At 42.9% G+C, this 22393-nt stretch overlaps 1 protein-coding gene across 2 annotated transcripts in view; it reads right to left on the reverse strand.

Moving 5' to 3' along the window:
- Positions 1–22393, reverse strand: part of vwa8 (von Willebrand factor A domain containing 8) — a 402749-nt gene that overhangs the window by 364837 nt on the left and 15519 nt on the right. For both annotated transcript variants that reach the window (XM_068040239.1, XM_068040240.1), the window contains one exon: positions 8806–8936. In XM_068040239.1, the coding sequence (XP_067896340.1) occupies positions 8806–8936 (131 nt within the window). The remainder of the gene's footprint in view (positions 1–8805; positions 8937–22393) is intronic.

Below are 22393 nucleotides of genomic sequence, written 5' to 3' on the forward strand. Positions count from 1 at the left end.
TTCACCGCACACCTCAACGAAAACCTCAGAGAAATCTAGCAATCTTTGTGGCGAGAACTTCACCTCTCTCACCATGCAATTGATTGTAGTGTAGCTTAATAGAGATTCCCAGAGTCCAGCTGCAGTGATGTCATCAAGCAGCCAATCACAGTCAAGCATTCTCACAGACAACCAACCAGGAAATAAAATACGCCAAGTCAAATCACGTTTAAAAATTGTACACAGAGCCAAATAAAGATTGGGGCCTACACATGGAGTGATGGTAGAAGCTGAAATATCATGAAAAAAAACATTTTTTTAAATTATTTTAAAAACCTAGTAACTAATCATAATAGAGACATTTAACAACATTCTACATATTTTGTCAGAGCCAGATCAGTTGTTCAGCATTAGTTATTATTCAGATCACCGCTAAAAACCCAGTTACATTTCACTGAACAAGGCTTAAGTTTTTTTATGGGGTTTCTAACAGTGATATGCAAGCAGAAAAGGAGAGATTCTTGCCAAATCAATTGGCGGTGGGTGGAGGTCCAGAGCGCAGCCTGTGGCGGAGAGGTGAGTGACAGACAGCAGCTTCAAGATTTCCATGTTAATATGTGCTTGCACTAAGTCCAGAAGTTGCAAAGTCAGAGGAGTAAGGATGGCAATGCTGACAGTTCACTGTCAAAAACCCTCAAATTCCAAGCTGCTCGTATCATTTTGGATCAAGTGTTAGCTTGGCTCAGTTGGTAATCTATGTCTCTAGGTCAGAGGATTGTGGGTTCAAGTCCCACTCCAGCTTATAAAATAGGTTGATATTCTAATGCAGTAGTAATAGAGTTCCTTATTGTTGGAAGTGTTATATTTCAGATATAATGTTAAACTTAAGACGAATACGCCTGATCCTCCTTGAGTGCAACTATTTCGAATAATTTTTATTTCATATTAATCTGTTAAAAAGTATATGGAATCCATGACTTTACAAATAGAAGCAGAGAGTACAAAAGCAAGGATGTTATGCCAAACATTTATAAATTACTGGTTAAACCTCAGCCAGAGTATTGTGCCCAATATTTGGCATAGCACTTTAGAAAGGATGCCAAAGTTTTGCCAAAGGTACAGAAGAAATTTACAAGAATGCTATCAGGGATGAGAGATCTTCATTATCTGAAGAGACTAGAGAAGTTGAAATTGTTCTCTTTAGAGCAGAGAAGATTAATGGGAGATTTAATAGATGTGTTCAAAATTATGAGGGGTTTTGATAAGTAAATAAGGAAAAACTGTTCCCACTGGCAATACAGCTAGCAACCAGAGAACAGAGAATTAAAATAAATGGCAAAAAAGTATCATTCTATGTTATTTTTCAGAAGCAGGAAACTGATCTTTCAATTTTAGCGGTCTGCTCATCTCAGGAAAAACTAAGAGTTGGAGGTCCAGAGGGCACCAGTATTTGTAAACAAAGAGGATTTCTGTAGCAATAGAAGACAGGGAAGAACTATGGAGTAAGTTACCAGGGATGTCCATTGCAACAAACAGTATTTTGTTCCACTGGGTCATTTGAGTATTGGTCTGGATGGAACCTGCCCAACTGAAGTATTAGATCACCAGGTTTGCCACAGAGGATTCACACAATTACAATCCACAATCAGCAAACATGTTATTTTTGAGTCAATTTGATCTCAAAGTCTCCCCACTTGCTTCCAACCAAGGAAGATAGCCAATTTCCGAAGAAGGGTCACTGACCCGAGGCGTTGACTCTGCTTCTCTTTCCACGGATGCTGCCGGACCTGCTGAGTGATTCCAGCATTTCTTGTTTTTGTTTCAGATTTCCAGCATCCGCAGTATTTTGCTTTTATTTAAGATAGCCACTAGTTGGTCATTCCACAGTTGACGAGCACAGACTGGAGCCATCACTATGCAGAAAGCTGGTACCAGAAGCTCCTCAAAAGCAGCATGGTGATCTTCACAAGTCATCATAAAATGCATGAAGACATAGCAACCACCGTCTTAACCACAAGAAGGATGCACCCCCTGACCCATTCGACAGTGATTCAAGGAATTGGAACAGATTCAGTAGCAGCTGCTTGTCCCTCTGCAGTGCAATCATAGTAGGTACCCACCTACCATCCTCTGTAAATTTCAGCTTATCCAAAATTCTGTTGCCCTTACCTGAACTTGCACCATGTCCCGCTCACCCATCACCCTGTTCTCACAGACCTACATTAGCTCCCAGTCTAGCAACACCCGGATTTAAAAATTATCATCCTTGTTTGGTTTAGTTTAGAGATGCAGCACTGAAACAGGCCCTTCGGCCCACCGAGTCTGTGCCGACCATCAACCACCCATTTATATACTAATCCTACACTAATTCCATATTCCTACCACATCCCCACCTATCCCTATATTTCCCTACCACCTACCTATACTAGGGATAATTTATAATGGCCAATTTACCTATCAACCCGCAAGTCTTTGGCATGCGGAAGGAAACCCACGCAGACACAGGAGAACTTGCAAACTCCACACAGGCAGTACCCAGAATTGAACCCGGGTCGCTGGAGCTGTGAGGCTGCGGTGCTAACCACTGCGCCACTATTCAAATATCACCATGGCCTCACCCCTCCCTATCTCTGTAACCTCCTCCAGCCTGACAACCCTCTAAGATCTCCTGAGCCCCTCCATTCAGGCCTCCTGCGCAATCCCAACTATCTTTGCTTCTCCATTAGCAGCCATGCTTTCAACTGCCTCGGCACTAAGTTCCAGAATTCCCTCCTGAAACCCCTCTCTCTGCCTTTAAGTCCCTCCACTTTGACCAAGTTTTGGTTTCCTGTCGTATAAAGCTCTTATGAAGCACTCTGGGATATTTTACTATGTTAAAAGCGATAAATAAAAGTCCTTAGGGCACAAAAGGAAGCCATTCAATCCATCGAGTCCATGTCAGCTCTCTGTTGACCAGTCCAGTCAGTCCCATTCCCCACTCTATCCCTGTGGCCCTGCAAGTTTATTTCCATCAAGTGCCCATCCAATTTCCTTTTGAAATCATTAATTGCCTTCACTTCCACTACCCTCATAGGCAGCGAGTTCCAAGTCATTACATAAAAAGTTCTTCCTCACATTCCCCCTGCATCTCTCACCCAAACCTTAAATCTGCGTTCCCTTGTCCTTGTAGCCAGAATTCCCCTTTCCTGGAATCATTCTGCTAAGTCCCCTCTGCATCCTCAGAAGGACCCTTATATCCCTCCTAAAGTGTGGTGACCATACTGGATGCAATACTCTAGTTATGGCCTAAACAGAATTTTATAAAGGTCCAGCCTAACTTCCCTGCGTTTGTACTCAATACCTCTATTTATGAAGCCCATGATCACATATGCTTTGCTAACTACTCTCTCAATATGTCCTGCCATCTTCAAGGATTTGTGAACATGGACCCCGAGGTCCCTATGTCCCTGCGCACTCTTTAGAACAGTGCCATTAAGATTATATTGCCTCTCCCTAACCCTTCTGCCAAAATGCATCACCTCACACTTCTCTGTATTAAATTCAGTCTGCCACTTGTCTACCCATTCTGCGAAGCTATGTCCTGCTGCAGTCGATTTGTATCATCCTCGCTGTTGTGTCATGCAGGCCCCCACCTGCCAAGAATAAGACACATTGGTTTTGTCATATGAACATTGATTTTGAACTGTTGCTGCAGTGAGGAAATGACTTGTTGAACAGATCAGCCATGGCTGGAAAAAACATTTGCATACTAACAGACGGTGCTTGTGTAGACAAAGGATCATTCCCTGACACATTCAACCCACAATGGACCTTGATCACCGAACAGTGAAAGGGTGGGGAAGCGCATTCCAGGGCCTGCTGGGGTGATGCAATCCACAGGGGCCAGGACTGGTTGAGCCACGACTGATTAGACCAGCTGGTCACATGACTAACTGGCTGCTCCAGGGTCTTTTGAACTAGCCACAGAGAGTTTGAACTCAAAAAGACTGTTTGCTCCTGGACTAAGGAGATCTCCCCTGTCTGTTCCCATCTCTTTCTCACAAGCCTCTGAATCCACTGAAGACACATGAACCCCAAGAGAGAAAAGTCTCTTACAGCAAACAAGGTTTAAGAAGAACACTGGGCCCCAACGAAAAGCAAGATCTACTTACAATTAAGGACTCTACAGTGAGTTTGAAGAACCGTAACAAAATATCTTCAGATATTGCCTCAAACTTTTCAACTTTATTTTTCTTCTACTCTTTTCTTTCTCTATTTGCATGTGTGTATCGTGTATGCATGCTAGTGTGGGCGCGTCATGTATCCGTAGGTGTCAACCGAATTAGAGTTTAAGTTCAAGTTTAATAAATTTCAACCTTTCTTTTGTATACCTAAGAAAACCTATTTGTGCTGGTTTCTTTGCCTTATAATTGGAAAGCAACGAACAAGCATTCACCAAAGGGGAGCTAAAAACACAGTGTTTTAAAAATTAAACCCTGTTACGTTAAAACCAGGTTAAGGCTGAGAGGGACTCCTAGACTCCTTTCTCACCGGGTTGTAACAGTTGGCATACCTCCAGGTTTGATATCACAAATTTTGAAATTTTATTCTGTGTTCCAATATCCAAGATATATACATCAGAAAAAGTTGGTGCATTAAACTCTGGCTCATTGCAATCATGATTGATATTAAGCTCTGGTGACATCAATGATGTTTTCAAACCTGGCCTTAAGAAATTCCTTACAATAACACTCATATTAACTCTTGGTTTCTGCACCAAATTATGCTGCAGCAACTGGTGAAAGGGCAGCTTGCGATCCACCAGTCACCTTAATGCTCCAGATATCAAAGTCCAGTGCCAAGTGTAAGTCTACTCACTATCAATAGCTTAACCCAGATCCTTGTGTGAAGGGCTTTGGCAAACAGCTATGCTCATATAGTGATTTTGACGCTGTCCATGGTGCTGACAGTTTTGATGCAGGTTGCCTTCCTTCCTGCAACTGCTTCATCTCTTGGTCACAAGTGCACTTAATATTTTAGTGCTGAAACTTGTACACTAAGCAAATTATTAGGCAAGGAGCCAACTGAATGTATTTCTAGCCAAAAAGGGGATAAATGGCTAGAAGGTGGAAAGGTAGGGGTTGAGTCCAACCAATAAGTATTGGATTTATTGCACAATAATTTATTTTCCCAATCTTTCATGTGCTTCTCTTTACCTGGCCTGAAAGTCAAAAGTCAACGAGAGCACAAGAACAAGACAACACGATAGATGAAGCAAGACGAGAGGTGCAGTGGGGGGGAAAAACTCACAGAAGTGGGTGTGGAAAGGGAGACAGACGGGATGAATTCAGTCACAATTGAATGATTTGATCCAACTGTTCTCATACTTTTTTTTTATTTACTTAAGCCTCTAATGTTACACAGAGGTTCTATCAACGTCCTGCCCCTCACATCTAGAGATGTTTTGGTCGCACTGCTGCAAGCATCTTTCACCTGGATCAGAGACACTTCAGTCTGTTTTGATGGGAAACTGCTTATATTTTCAAATTAGGTATGAGGAGAGGAAAAAAAACACTCCAAAAAAGAGGCTCACAGATGGGAAAGTATTCCTCATTCCAGTGTTAAGCAACACATAATTTATTACTCCAATACTGCCAAAAGCTGCAGTGTAACAGAATAAAAGAGATTACTTTCAGCTGCTAAACTTAAACTGCTGCCAAAACAGAGCTGTTTAAATACTGTGTACAAAGCAAAGCAAATACAGTGTGTTTATCAAGCCCTTGTGCAACTTTAAACTTAAATAACTTGAGACATACACGATAGTAACAAACTATAAAGAGCATAATTCATATTTTTTTTTAATGTTATTGTTAATGCTGTTTTACTGTTTTCCTGATTGTAAATGGCAACAGTTGAAGAAAAGGTGAACTGTGAAGGAAATTCACTGCTCATTATAATAAAAATACACCACATTGGAACTTAATTAACAATTGGAAGAAAACATTTCTGTCATGTGCACATCTGAAGTTATGAAAGTTTAAAGTCGAACATGGACTTTATAAACACCTTGCATTGTAAACTATAAATTTGTACCAGTAAACCTCCAGAAAAGTTGTCACATCTACTTAAAACAAAACTCTCTCTTCATAACATTTCTGGCTCTCTGTTGTGCTTTGCCTTTCATGCCATCTGTTCTTCTCTCTTTCCATATGCCTCATACATTTTCACTCAAACCTCTTTTCATATAACTCTTGTCTAACTCTATTTTTCACAAACACTCTGCCTCCTTTTGACTGACTGGCCAACTGCTGTTCTTGTGTTCCTTCTATCAGCCTGTACTTCCCTGCATCCTGTGACTCTTGTACATGTTCCTTCACTGCTGTACTGAATTTTCATGCCTTTCCTTTGACACAGGCCCGGGTATGCAGGAAGCCGAGAAGCAACAATTAGTTAGGAGTATATGCAGCAACCAGGTGGCGATAAGATGGTGCTGCAGCACACATTGGTGAGAGAGAAATAGAGGTGTCGGGATGGGGGCTGAGGCCTACAGCAAGTAGGGGTCTTGGTGGTCTGAGGTTTACGCAGAGAGTTCGTGGAAGTATGGGCCAGAGGTTTGACAGCAGATGTCCTAGGTGTGTTGATACTCAAGGAGGGGCTGGGCTTTAGGCAGCATACAGGGGAGGATAGGCAGTACTCTGGCAGAAAAATTCAAAAGGAGGGGTGCCTGGGTCCTGGCTGCATCAAGCAAACTGGAGGTGGGGTTTGTAAGTGGCCCAGATACAGTTCAATCCAGAGCTGACTGTTCCAGACACGTGCTCTGCCAATCTATGTGGCCATCAGGGAAAGCAGAGCAGGAACAGTCTCGGTTACATATATGTAACCATATGTAACCATATATGCCTAAAAAGCAATAGGATACATGCTGACACGCAACAGCACTCTCTGGGCCTTGAGCAAACCAACAGAGTGCAACTCTTCAAGAGAAAGTGCAACACGGTGGGCACCAAGTGTGCAGCATCAGACATCCAGTCACAGATTCCTATGGGAGGTTGAAACAGGCCTTTTAGGGCCTACAAAATGGATTTCCAAAATGAAGCTTTATGCTCAAGTTGAAAGTATCTTTGTGAATTATTATTTCAGTACTAATTTTTTTTTTTTAAGGAGGATATACTCAGCTGCAGAAGAAACATGAACAGATTGCACACTGGTAGCTTTTCCTACTTGTCCGAGGCAATGCTCGGTTCGTATTTAGTCAAATATTTGAACTAATTAGCATAATTAACTTGCCAAAATGTTGGGGGGGTTTGCCCTACAGACACATTAAGCTGTGACACTTGTTACGACCGAGGCGGAGGAGCGCACTGTTAATTTAATCCCACTTCTCCACAGGTCACAACATATATTTAAATTTCCCCACTTACTAAAACAGTCAATCCGATACTCTGTCTACCCCAGACTAAAGCATACCAACCAGGTTGCTCTGATAAACAAAATTATTAGTTTATTATAAACCAAGTTTTAACCAATAATGAAGTAAAAAATACATACAAATTGAAATATTAACCCCTTATTTATCCTAGCCCTCACACACAACCGGTTAACCTAACCAGAGAAAACAAGGGATTTTTGTTTACAGTTGTTACAAAGAAATAGAAGGAATAAGAAAAATCTCAGGCTGAAAAGGTGGTATGGAAAGATGTGCTTTGTGTTGGTTAGGCATCCCAAATGTGAATAGGCAGCTGTCACTAGGATCTTCCCAGAACAGTTCCTTCCAGGTGATGTTAAACATCACTCTGGGTAGGCTTACAAGAGATGCAGCACAGAATGCTCCAGTCAGGCTTTACAGCAGGAAACAGCAACAGGAGGAAATAGTAAACATACTTAATGCAGGAATTCTTTTCAAGAAAGAAAGATATCAGCTGTCTTCTCCTGGCAGGCACACAGAATCACAGAATAATACAGTGCAGAAGAGGCCCTTCGGCTCATCAAGTCTGCACCGATGCATTAAAACACCTTAGCTGTCTACCTAATCCCATTTGCCAGCACTTGGCCTATAGCCTTGAATGGTATGACGTGCCAAGTGCTCATCCAGATACTTTTTAAAGGATATATTTATTCCTTCTATTTCTTTATAACAACTGTAAACAAAAGGACACAGCAACTGACTTTTTGTAACAGTTCAAAATGAAACCAAAACTGTTCAGAAGCAAGTCACATGACAAACATAAATCTTGGCCTGTCACTCCGTTGCAAACATTTTTTTTCCTCCAAGTCAAAAGCACAACCCCGACTGGATTATTTGGACACAGGTGCCTTCCAGTCTGTTTACATTTCACTCAGTCCCAAACCTTTTGTCGACCTTTTTTTTAAAAAAAATCCACAAATATCAGCAATCTCCAGATGAATCAATGTCCATAATTCAACTATAAGTTCTTGAAAACATATTTTACAAAAAAAACAGAAGAAATCTCATAACACACTATGGGGGCACTCTCAACACAAGACTTTCAAATATGCAGATAGAGATCTTGACAAAAAAATAAAGCATTGAAAACCTACCACGAAATCTCATATGACGCAAATTTCAGTTAGACAACCTCATCTGCAAAATGTAGATGTAGTACTAACATGTGCAATGGTTACTGGTCCACTACTCTGCACTTGCTCAGGAGGAAGTGCTATTGATCTAATTTCCTGACTGTGTCATTGTTACTCATTTCTACACATTGGTCAACTGCAAATTGGTTTCTTTCCCACCAGAAAATTATTCTTGACAAAATCAATAAACTGGAATGATTTATTACAACTCAGCTATAATATTTGCATCTGAACTAGAAAATGACTCACCAAATACTGCATAGCAATGGAGCGCCGTAAAGGACCGGGTGGTCCAATAAGGAATACATCTTGTCCCAGCAGGTCTTTCTGCATGATCCATCGAAGGTGCTGTGCAAGTGCCTGAGGTAGGGGTTCCAACACTGGTGAGAATGAAAATTATTTAATTATCATCCTCATCTTGACAACACCACACACCATTAAAGCAGTAGGATCCCAGAACTTGTATTGTACCAAAGATAACAAAGCCCTCCTCAAAACTGGACACAAGTTACAACTCTCTTGGATAATGTATCGTTATAACAACAAAATATTTGTGTGATTCTGTTAGAGGCTAGGTGGTTTAACAGAGAGAGTTGGACAGGAATTTCCCAGTGTTATTTTTCTTTCACCTCACCTCGCAAAATTGTCTACTCTGGTTTTCTTGTCACTCCTCAGGTGATCGGGTGACCATGGAGGAGGGAGAGATGGATTAGATGGTAGACAGGGCAGACTCAATGGATGAAATAGACTTGTCTTCTTGTGGGGGGTCCAAAACTAGCGGCCGTAAATATAAGATTGGTTGAGGCAAATAGCATAGATGTATTTAAGGGGAAGCTAGGTAAGGACGAGGGTGAAAGGAATAGAAAGATATGGTGATAGGGTGAGATGAAGTAATGTGTGGAGTATAAACACTGTCACAGAAAAGTTGGGCCAAATGACCTGCTTCTGTGCTTTAAATACCATGTAATTCTATGTCCTGCCCACCTTCATATATTCTGACAACAGGAAGGACTGACTGACCATGTAATTACACCCATCTTACTTCTGCTCCCAGTGATCAGTGGCAATAGAACTCTTATAGCACCTTTTTAAAATCAACAATAATTCCCACCACCGCAGTTTCAACAGTTGTGTTCCTTGTTCTAATTTTCTTTAAAAAAAATCTTTGCAACAATTCTCTCTTAAATGAGTATTTCAGGGAAAGTTCATCAAAAATACATTGTTTTAGCTCAGTACCTCCCAGTTAGTCGGCTGAAAAATTAATGCATTTACACAGTATGATATAATGCAAGTGACCTCATAAACTGCTTTTGCATTGGCCTGAGAGGAATGCTCACTAACACATGGGGATCACACACCTGCCAGAAAGCTGAATGTAAATCTGGCCTATTCAGCCAAAGAGACGTGAGAAGAATCAATTAAAGAAGGAAGTCTCCCAACTGCCAACCTTAGCAGTGTGCTAACAGCCAGTACCACAAGCTCAGTGCTTCAAATGCTTCCACTCATCTCTGGAGCCAAAGAAAGGAGAAACTAAGCTAAAAGAAAAGTTATCCAACACAGAAACATTTAGTTAAAATGTCAGTTGGAAGCATTATGCTCACAATATCTAATCACAAAAACCACAGTCTCTGAAAATACACCCACCACCAGCAGCGCATCCACAGTGTGCTAGATCTTTTCACTCCAGAAAGAGTAAAACAGTGATTTGACTGAAATATGTAAAACTAGCAGAGACCTGTAAAATATTTGCGGTCAAAGTAGTATCTTTATTGCAACAGTACTTCTTTAAATGCAAGATTTCGAGTTATTCTTTCACCAAAGACTAACCGAGACACAGATTTTTGATCTCTCAGGGAATCAAGGGAGATGGGGAGCAGATGGGAAAGTGGAGTTGAGGCCGAAGATCAGCTGATCGTATTGAATGGCAGAGCAAGCCTGAGGGGCAAATGGTCTCCTCCTGCTCCTATTTCTTATATTAACAAAATTAAAACTTCTCACTCTGGAAAAAGCTACATAAAGCTGTCCACGTGCAAAAACAAGCCAAGGAATATAAATATCAAACTTTTGTCAATAACCTGCCCTTGTGACTTGTTTATAGTCTGTTATGTAGGCTGAACCTTGTAACAGGATTATGTTTTAAAAATTGAGATTTATAAACGTTTAACATGGAGTCCAGAAGGTCAGGTGACCTCACCGTCACTCTGCGAAAGGCTACCTAGATAATACAGATCAAAGACTTTCTTCTGAAAAAGAGACTGCAGGCCTAACAGCTGAATAACAGTGGGTTCCGCCCTCCGAGACTTTCGGGTCAGAAATCAAGGAGTCAGTAATTCGGAAGATATAAATGTACAAGGCAGCTGTTAGCACCTGGGAACAATGGGAAGGCTCAATTGGTTTTGTGAAACCAGACCTCTGGACACTGCATTTTGAAACAACACAATAAGCTACTGACCTCTGAGTCCAAATAAATTTAACAGACTTTCTGAAGGCAAACAGGCCGTAAGAGAAGAAACCAACAGTTGTGGCATCAAGGCAGGCTGGAAGAAGGAAACTCAGCAGTGGCACCCTCACAACAGGCTGTAAGAGAAGAAACCAGCAGTTGCAGCCTCAAGAGAAAGTGGAGACACCCGTTCTCAGAAGCCTACTACAGTAAAAGGCTGCAAAGACTTGAACCTGTTTTGAAAGTTGAAGCTTGCGGAGAAGTAGATGACCAGCAGACTCACCAGGAGAAGCCTTATTCACAGACATCCAGGTTGGAGGTACTTAGAGAAGTGAGCGAAGAGGACATTGATTTTTTGAAAAGGTCTGGGAGATCTAACACATTACAACTGGGAGGAGTTTGGGACTTTAAACTGCAAAGGATTTCGCCATCAAAAAGGACTATATAACATGTAAGTGTGGTGTGAGGTTTACAAGAATTTTAATCAGAAAATACCTTTCTTTGTAACTTGGGGTATCAGCTACTTGCAAAGTACGATTTAGTTAATGGGGATTTCTTTTTGTTTAGTTGTTATAATAAAAGTTATAAAATGTGAAATCTTGTCGAGTAATTCCTGAAATTGATCTATTTTTCACATTAATGATCTCACTTAAGTCGTAACAAGTCATAGAATATGAAAGTCTAATTTGGATACGTTTTCTCCTGAGTTGAAAAGGCAGGTTTATATCTGATGGGCTCAATATTATTCGAGGAATAAACACTCTATTTCCTGGAAATCTACCCATGATAATTTCAGCATTATCAAAGAAAACAGTTTCCTAACCACCAATCTTATTTCGTGACAGAGTCCTAGTTTAAGATTCACGTTTCGTAGCAAAATTATAACTGTTCCTTCCTTGAGTCTAAGTTTGCACATGGCATGCCCACTGGAGGGTATAGAGTGTTATCATCTTCTTTGTCTGTATTATCACAGAATCTTTTAATTCACCTGACAGCTTTTCTAAAGCTTTTTCACTCAAATCTAGTGAACTTTCATTTTTAGCACAAAGAATAGCTTTAGTATAAATTGTGTCGAATAACTGCCCTCACAATTTTGCCACACTTAACCAATTCCATCATCTCATCCACCCCTCCCATGCCACCCCACCAATGCCATCCCCATGCCACATCACCATCATTCTCATGCCTTCCCCATCTCACTCCTTCCATCACTCCCATGCCATCTTTTTCCCACTCTTGCCAACCCCATCCCTCTCTTTACCAAAACAATCTCTCCAGCCAGGGTAACTTGGCAGTTGGGCTCCCTTTACATTCCATGGTTTTTGTTCTCCACCAACCCACCCCCACTTCCACCGCCGCCACAAACCGTCGGCAGCCGCATGTGTCATGCGCTCCAGTCCTCTGTGCACCCTATGTGCCCAAGGCACCATCCACCAAATAAACCCACTAACAGACGCGCCCCTTAAACTGACCAATCAACACAATCCAAACAGACAAAAGCTGAGTATTATTATTCTAGAAGATGTTGTACGGACAACAGAGTCCAGGTGGATTATTTTTTCATGAACTTCAAGTCAGTGACTTCCCAAGCAAAGGAAATAGTCTTTCTCTATTCACTCTATCAAAACCATTCACAATTTTAAAACCTTCTAGTAAATCTATTAGTCTTCGCTGCTCCAAATACATCAAGTATTTCAAATCTCTACTTATAACCCTCGTTTCACATCCCTGACATCATATAGTAACCTGGATATTTGCATACCGAACAGCTTCTTTTGAGAGAGAAAAGCACAAGATTGGGCAACCAATGAAGTATTCTTTGTCTTGACCCATAGGATGGCCTCATTCAGTTTTTGTCATTTTATATATTTTTTTTAAATTTATATTTAGAGATACAGCACTGAAACAGGCCCTTCGGCCCACTGAGTCTGTGCCGACCAACAACCACCCATTTATACTAACCCTACAGTAATCCCATATTCCCTATCACCTCCCTACACTAGGGGCAATTTACAACAGCCAATTTACCTATCACCTGCAAGTCTTTGGCATGTGGGAGGAAACCGGAGCACCCGGCGAAAACCCACGCAGACACAGGGAGAACTTGCAAACTCCGCACAGGCAGTACCCAGAATTGAACCTGGGTCCCTGGAGCTGTGAGGCTGCGGTGCTAACCACTGTGCCGCCCTTTAAAATTTAAATTTTAGGTTGTGTACAATGTTAAGAGTGACAACATTTTCCCTGGAGTACAGTTCTAGGTAGTTCTCCATCCAGTGGTCCATTTGCTTGCGTCGGTCAGTGTTGGTTCCCCTGATTTAGACTTGAGGGGGGCGATCTTCTTGATGGTTGGCCCAAAAGCTCTCTTCATGCCATCATACATTCCTCTGATGTTTCCGGTGTCGGAGGCCAGCAGAATACGAATGCATAGGTGTTGCCAGTAGTCATTTGCACGACGCCTGGCTGTTCTTTGTGCAGCGCTTCTGGCTACTTTAAGTGCTACGGATGTTAACTCGCTGGGGGCTTTCTTGTAGTTCAAGAGTGCAGTGCGCTTAGCGGCTATGACAGGTCCCAGCTCTTCAAAGTGAGATTGAACCCAGTCTGCATTCTGCTCCTCATGTTCGCCAAAGGTGGTCATTGCTGAGTCATAGATGACGTCTCTGATGTGGGCCCACTTCGTCTCTGCATCCCCTGCAGAAGTGTTTTGGAGGGCTTTTTCAAGTGAATTTAGAAACTTATGTAACAGCTGTGGATAAGAAATTCTGTTCGTGTTGATGTGCGAGCAAATGGACCGCTGGGTGGAGCACTACCGAGAACTGTACTCCAGGGAAAATGTTATCACTGAGACTGCCCTCAATGCAGCCCAGTCTCTGCCAGTCATGGATGAGCTGGACAAACAGCCAACAAAATCAGAACTCAGTGATGCCATTGATTGTCTAGCCAGTGGAAAAGCATCTGGAAAGAACAGCATTACCCCTGAAATAATCAGGAGTGCCAAGCCTGCTATACTCTCAGCACTCCATGAACTGCTTTGCCTGTGCTGGGCTAATGGAGCAGTACCACAGGACATGCGCAATGCCAATATCATCATCATCTAAAAGAACAAGGGTGACTGTGGTGACTGCAACAACTACCATGGAATCTCCCTGCTCAGCATAGTGGGGAAAGTCTTCACTCGAGTATTTTAAACAGACTCCAGAAGTTGGCTGAGCGTGTCTACCCTGAGGCACAGTGAGGCTTTGAGCAGAGAGATCCACCATTGACATGCTGTTCTCCCTTCGCCAGCTACAGGAAAAATGCCGTGAACAACAGATGCCGCTCTACATTGCTTTCATTGATCTCACCAAAGCCTTTGCCCTCATCAGCAGACATGGTCTCTTCAGACTACTAGAAAAGATCAGATGTCCACCAAAGCTACTAAGTATCATCACCTCATTCCATGACAATATGAAAGGCACAATTCAGCATAGCGGTGCCTCACCCTTTCCTATCCTGAGTGGCGTGAAACAGGGCTGTGTTCTCACACCTACACTGTTTGGGACCTTTTCCCACTGCTGCTCACACATGCGTTCAAGTCTTCAGAAGAAGGGATTTTCCTCCACACAAGATCAGATGACAGCTTGTTCAACCTTGCCTGTCTTAGAGCGAAGACCAAAGTACGGAAAGTCCTCATCAGGGAACTCCTCTAGGCTGACAATGCTGCATTATCATCGCACACGGAAGAGTGTCTGCAGAGTCTCATCAACAGGATTGCGGCTGCCTACAACGAATTTGGCCTAACCATCAGCCTCAAGAAAATGATCATGGGACAGAACGTCAGAAATGCTCCATCCATCAATATCGGCGACCACGCTCTGGAAGTGGTTCAAGAGTCCACCTACCTAGGCTCACCAATCACCAGTAACCTGTCTCTTGATGCTGAAATCAACAAGCGCATGGTATGTCCAAACTGGCCAAGAGGGTGTGGGAAAATGGCGCACTGACACGGAACACAAAAGTCTGAGTATATCAAGCCTGTGTCCTCAGTACCTTGCTCGACGGCAGCGAGGCCTGGACAACGTACGTCAGCCAAGAGCGACGTCTCAACTCATTCCATTTTGGCTGCCTCCGGAGAATCCTTGGCATCAGGTGGCAGGACCGTATCTCCAACGCAGAAGTCCTCGAGGCGGCCAACATCCCCAGCTCATACACCCTACTGAGCCAGCGGCGCTTGAGATGGCTTGGCCATGTGAGCCGCATGGAAGATGGCAGGATCCCCAAGGAAGCATTGTACAGCAAGCTCGTCACTGGCATCAGACCCACCGGCCGTCCATGTCTCCGCTTTAAAGACGTCTGCAAACGCAACATGAAGTTCTGTGACATTGATCACAAGTCGTGGGAGTCAGTTGCCAGTGATCGTCAGAACTGGCGGACAGCCATAAAAGCAGGGCTAAAGAGTGGCGAGTTGAAGAGACTTAGCAATTGGCAGGAAAAAAGACAGAAGTGCAAGGAGAGAGCCAACTGTGTAACAGCCCCGACAACCAATTTTATCTGCAGCGCCCGTGGAAGAGTCTGTCACTCTAGAATTGGCCTTTGTAGCTACTCCAGGCGCTGCTCAACAAACCACTGACCACCTCATGGCACTTACCCATTGTCTCTCGAGACCAAGGAGGCCAAAGAAAAATGTTAACAGTCTACCAAAAACACTAACCATTTTGTTAGAAAAAAGTGACACAAACCAAAGAGGAAGACTTTAAACTAGAATTGCACAGGAGTGACTCTTTGCAGAGGAAAAGCGTCAGTAAATTCAGTGTGGTGTGCAATTAAAGGGTATGTTTCTTCAGAATGTCTATTGACATCATTGTGTGAGTCAATGAGTTGGCGACAGGACAGAACTTATGGCAGGACTCAGCTGTTTATTTTCCAACAAAGTCTATTTACTCAGCAAACAGAGGCTATTTAAGGGGGGTGAAATTGTTCTGTGCCAGCAGTGCTAAACAGGCTCATAACGAATCTGCAGCTAATTTTTCATCATGCCAGTTTTTATTTTCTACTGACTTGGAAAATATTGCCAAGATTTTTAATTTCAAAGTTACAATGAGACTAGGAAACAAGTCTCCAAAAAGAGTTTAAATTATCATTCTGTGAACTTCAGTACAAAGAAGATTAGACACAATGATAACACTGTTTCGCACTGTTGGCGGGGATCAATTTCACCCACAGTCTCTATGAACTGCAGCAAACAGAACTCATAACTGAAACTACAGCAACATCTCCTGATAAAGGCAGTGTGATTTCTCCAGCAAAATATAGTGAGTGGAAGATAGTTAGATAATATAAATTGTTTATTTCTCGAGAAAAACACAGAGTCGGGATAGTTACATAAGGCAAATTATGCGTGTAAAATCAATCCCAATCTCCAGGTGTGATTGATGGGGGAATTACCCAATCACCTTCCATTCTGGCTGGGACATGTGGTGTCACTACATGCAGCCATGTTTCTTCAGAGATGAAAGCTAGTTATTGACTGGTCACAGTTCTTGATGATGGGTTTGTAGAAATTTGTGGTTGTCTTAAAATTGAGATTCAGGGAGAGGATTCTGGAACAGGTTCTTTTGGGCCTCCTTATCTCGAGAGACAATGGATACGCGCCTGGAGGTGGTCAGTGGTTTGTGAAGCAGCGCCTGGAGTGGCTATAAAGGCCAATTCTGGAGTGACAGGCTCTTCCACAGGTGCTGCAGAGAAATTTGTTTGTTGGGGCTGTTGCACAGTTGGCTCTCCCCTTGCGCCTCTGTCTTTTTTCCTGCCAACTACTAAGTCTCTTCGACTCGCCACAATTTAGCCCTGTCTTTATGGCTGCCCGCCAGCTCTGGCGAATGCTGGCAACTGACTCCCACGACTTGTGATCAATGTCACACGATTTCATGTCGCGTTTGCAGACGTCTTTATAACGGAGACATGGACGGCCGGTGGGTCTGATACCAGTGGCGAGCTCGCTGTACAATGTGTCTTTGGGGAATTACCTGGAACAGGTAATCTGGTTAATAATGAGAGTTTGCCTTTTTGATGGGTAAACTGCTAATAAATCTGGTGAGCAGTGGGGAAAAGGCATCTGGTTATAGACAGATCAAAAGGGGAATACCATTAAATCTTTAGCTTGTGCAACAGCTGCACATTATTCAAGCTGGTGCAACTTCAATCACAGACTGCTTATTCCTGACAAGTGAGTCAACATGCTAAGTGCAGATGGAGTACATACAATTTCAAGTTGAAAAAAATGCACAAGAGTGATAAAGAACTTTCAATGGTGTTAGACAGATATTTTGAAAACAGCCTAATCTTGAGCATGTACAAATCAATATCCATTTACAATTTTAATAAAAAGCTGTTCCTGGGAATGCTAAACAAGAACTCAAGCCAACTGAGAACATCTTGCATTGAATACACGATACACTCAACAATGGAAACGAATGCAATTCTACAAATAACAAGGGGAATATCTGTCAAGTGAATGCATCCATAAGGAAGCCTTTACAAGATTACACTTCAGACAAAACCCAAGAATTCACCGACAGTTCAACCCACAGCCTGCAACTGGAGTCTCGACCCAACCACTAAACACCCTGCTCCCATCCTGACCCAAAACTTTAGATTTCGCACTGCTCATTCTTAACAAGTCACTACATCTCACATATTAATAATCACAGATACTGTTGAAATCTGACCATTTGAAATTGTTTTTTTTACAAAAATATTAAGTTATCCCGTGACTATATTAAAATAATTGGCAGAATTTTTTTATTTGTGAGTCAAATTACATAAAAGATCAAATTCGGCACCTTTGAATTAACTAGAGTAGACAGCACTAACTGGAGTAGACTGTCCAAACCTGGACAGACATCCTATCAATGAGTTTTTTACATGAAGCATTGAAACTTTGTCACATTTGTGTTTACCTGAAATCCTCCATTGGACTACTGATTTTGGTTTAATTCGATAGCTAGATGTTGTTTATACGCTGATTTGGAATTTCAGATTGATTTTCTTGCACTTTAATTAGTGGTGGCAAAATTTACTGTACTGCAATTAAAAATTAATGACGAGAAGACAAGCGTGTTCGATGAGGGGTTCACAACCTTTATGTTTCTGAGGCCCCCTTTCATGTTATAAAATTCTGTGGACCCCCTATAACACAAGTGTTTTTTCTGTATAAAAGCTACTTATACAATTAAACATATATACTGATCATTATTTTTGTTTTACTTGCATCATGTGACAAGATCATCAATCGCACAGTCTCAAGTGCAGTACAGAGGGAGGGCTGCATTGGTGTATCTCTCCGCACTGGATCTCCTGCTCCACTATATCTGAGGCACAATAATGTCTCCCAAACCACCTCCAATTGTAGTCGCTACAGCGACTGGCTTCACGTTGCCTATCCGAAGTGCCGAATAAACCAAACTGGAGTGGCCATATTGTTATAAAAGTGCTTCTGTTTTTGTTAAATATATCTTTTGAGGAATTCATAGTCAAACTGAAGAAATCTTAGACCTGTATTTTTACCAAGACGGTCATCAAGAGGGCACTGAAAGGACTCGTATGACAACTGCCTGTCACATGACTCAAGTTAAAAATAGAACAGGAACCATGGTAACTGGGGAAGATGTGTGCAGAGAAGTGACAGATCAGGAAGTGGACTTTCTGTTTCCGGTTGCACTTTTGAATTGTTCTGAGTTGATAATGAACTGTTTAAAAAGGGGTTGGAGTTTTTAAAAATCAGCCTGAAGGGCAGAATCCCAGCTCAGCTCAGCCTGCAGGAGAAGAAAAGAAAAAAGTGAGAGAACTGCCAAGGAGAGAAGAGAATTCCCAAGGAAGGAGAGAAGACCACAACCCTACTCAGCTTTCCAGCACCTCTTTATAAAAGACCCTAAGAAGTTCACTGTGTGAACTCATCTCATCTCCTGTCTTTGAAGAGAAGCCTTCTAAATTAATTCTCAATGCCGCCTGAGAAGAACTATTCCAAAAGATCCCAGTGACACGTCTACGTGTACTCAGAGGCCAGACTGCATGCCAGTTTTGGTATACAACATATCTCATCTGCTGTTCCTTCAAGAATGAGCAAGTATTCAGCCTGTGTTTTTTTTTGTCTGTAATAGAGCTCTAAAAACAAAAATCCCTTTATTTTTCCAGTTAACCGGTGTATGTGTATGCGCACGTGTGTGAGAGTGTGTGTGTATTGGGGGCTAAAGTAAAAAGGGAACTTTAATATTTCAACCTGTGTGTTTATACTTTACTTCATTACTGGTTAACACTTGTTTTATATTAAACTGATAATTTTGTTGTTTATTGAAGAAACCCGGTTGGTGTGTTTTATTCTGGGATAAAAATAGAGTTTAAGATTAATCATATCGGTAAGAGGGAAAAAAGTTAAATATATGTTGTGACCCATGGAGAAGTGGAACTAGAATAAACAGCGCACCCCTCCCACCTCGGTCGTAACAATATCTAACCCAGGAGTGCAAGTTAGGCAAATATTATTGGTCAGGAGGGCAGCGGATTGATACGATGGATAAATCAAGAATTTCTATTGGTTTTTGGCAGATCCCTTGAAACCTTCTCACAAACTCCAGGTGAGAACCCCTGTTCTCGACCACAGTTAGAACTAATGATACCTCTGACGGTGCAGCAACCCAGAGGTTCATGCACAGGTCGGCCCCTTTTAAGTTACCACACATATGCCCGCGTGCAAAAGTTTAAAGGGGCTGCACATTTGAAAAAAAAAAATCACCCGGCACTTCAGAAAAATTGGAGGAGATGTCGGTTAGAATTGAGAAAATAAACTGCATCCCATGCGAACTAAATTACTGTTTTTTATGGTATATTTATTATTTATGAATACTCCTGAACCAGCAGGAACACAATTTAGCAGTTACCTTTAGGTCAATGTGTATCGTTGGGTTATTCTTATAAAAGAAATGATCAAAACAAAAGCTCAGGAAAACCTCACGCATCACTATTTTTGTAGCATTGTTCGAATATTATAAAAGGAACCAATGTCCATTGGACAGATTTTTAAAAAGATGTTGTTAGATCTCCCATGGCACGATGAGCCAGGAGATTCACTGTTCCATACACGATAGGTGTTGATGAAATGCAGCGGTGGGTCAGGGCCACTCACTGAATAAGTTTTTCTTTTATTCATTCATGGGACATGGGCGTCGCTGGCTATGCCAGCATTTATTGCCCATCCCTCATTACCACCTCCTCAAGGGCAGTCTTCTTGAACCCCTGCAGTCCTTAGGGTGTAGGTACACCCACAGTGCTGCCAGGAAGGGAATTCCAGGATTTTGACCCAGTGACAGTGAAGGAACGGCGATATAGTTCCAAGTCAGGATGGTGTGTGACTTGGAGGGGAACTTGCAGGTGTTCGCCTGCATCTACTGGCCTTGTCCTTCTAGGTGGTAGAGGTCACGGGTTTGGAAGGTGATGCCTGAGTAGCCTTGGTGCATTGCTGCAGTGCATCTTGTAGATGAAACACACGGCTGCAACTATGCGTTGGAGTTAGCACATGCAGAAATGACAGCACCCCCCCACCCTTCGCCCGCTCCCTACAATTATATGCTATCTTCTCCTACTGACAGCGGGAAGGGAGATGTTGAACCCCTAGTGATATCAATCCCAACACACAGGCTGCTGGCAGTGCAATTGCCATGGATGAGGACACACAGATGCCTCCTGCATGTGTTCCCTTCCCAGGGATCTCACGTGATTCAAATATGACAGGGGGCCTGCTTTCAGGGTCACCGTGACACGCTGCTGACAGACACGTTGCATCCCATGTCCCTTTTCCCACATCTGGGGGGGGGGTAGATCACTTTCCTGTGTTGAAGGTGGTGGATGACGTGCCAATCAAATGGGCTGCTTTAATCTCGATGCTGTTGAGTTTCTGGAGTGTTGTTGGAGCTGCACCCATCCTGGCAAGTGGAGAGTATTCCATCACACTCCTGACTTGAGCCTTGTAGACTGTGGACAGGCTTTGGGGAGTCAGGTGGTGAGTTACTCGCCACAGAATTCCCAGCCTCTGACCTGCTCTTGTAGTCACAATATTTATGTGGCTGCTCCAGTTGGGTCTGGTCAATGGTAACAACCAGGATGCTTTTTGTGGGGGATTCAGCGACGGTAAGGCCATTGAACATCAAGGGGAGATAATCAGACTCTCTCCTGGTTGCAATTGTCATTGCCTGGCAATTGTGTGGCGCAACTATTACTTGACACTTATCAGCCCAAGCATGGATATTGTCCAGGTCTTGCTGCATCTGGACACAGGCTGCTTCAGTAACTGAGGAGTCGCGAATGGTGCTGAACATTGTGCAATCATCAGCGTTCATCCCCACTTCTGAACTTATGATGGAGGAAAGGTGATTGATAAAGCTGCTGAAGATGGTTAGGCCTAGGGCACTACCCAAGGAACTCCTGCAGTGATGTCCTGGGACTGAGATGACTGACCTCCAAAGTCCACAATCATCTTCCTTTGTGCTAGGTATGACTCCAACTAGCAGAGAGTTTTCCCCCGATTCCCATTAACTTCAGTTTTGCTGGGGCTCCTTGATGCCACACTCAATCAAATGTTGCCTTGATGTCAAGGGCAGTCACTTTCACCGCATCTCTGGAGTTCAGTTCTTTTGTCCGTGTTTGGACAAAGGCTGTAATAAGGTAAGGGGTTGAGTGGCCCTGGCGAAACCCTAACTGAGTATCAGTGAGCAGGTTATTGCTGAGCAAGTGCCGCTTGATAGCACTGTCAACGATCCCTTCTATCACTTTGCTGATCATCGAGATAGACTGATAGGGCTGTAATTGGGCAGGTTGGATTTCTCCTGCTTTTTGTACACAGGACATACCTGAGCAATTTTCCACATTTCCAGCACTGAGTGCTCTTCTGGATGTGGCTGTCCATCTGAGCCACCAACCTCTCAATGGAGGAGGCCACTCGTACACCAGTCAGAGACAATGTTGAGGTCAAGGCTTGGAGGGACTCCTCTATCGACCATGCTTGGGCACGCATAGCCTCTGGCATCTCTGCCAGATGTTGCCGCACCTCTTGCTGCAGCTCCAGCATTTCCCTTGTTGCTGCCGAAACTAGAGGCATATCATGACACTGTTTCCATGTGCATGGGGTTACGCCATGGCTGCTGAATTACTCAGCTATCTGGAGCCAGGCCTGCTTGGTTTGGCTCGCTGGTCTCCTCCTCTCGTCCCTTGGGAACAAGATGTCCCTCCTCTCCCTGACAGCCTGTAGTAGCACCCGGAGGGAGGCATCAGGAAAGTGTGGGGCTGGCAGGGTCTCCCATCAGCCATCTCTAATGTCACCTCCTCCTCTTCCAGGCCTTCCAATGCAGAACTTAAATGCAGGGCTGGTTGCCC

The sequence above is a fragment of the Heterodontus francisci genome, chromosome 10 (assembly GCF_036365525.1).
Source record: "Heterodontus francisci isolate sHetFra1 chromosome 10, sHetFra1.hap1, whole genome shotgun sequence".
Lineage (NCBI taxonomy): Eukaryota > Metazoa > Chordata > Chondrichthyes > Heterodontiformes > Heterodontidae > Heterodontus > Heterodontus francisci.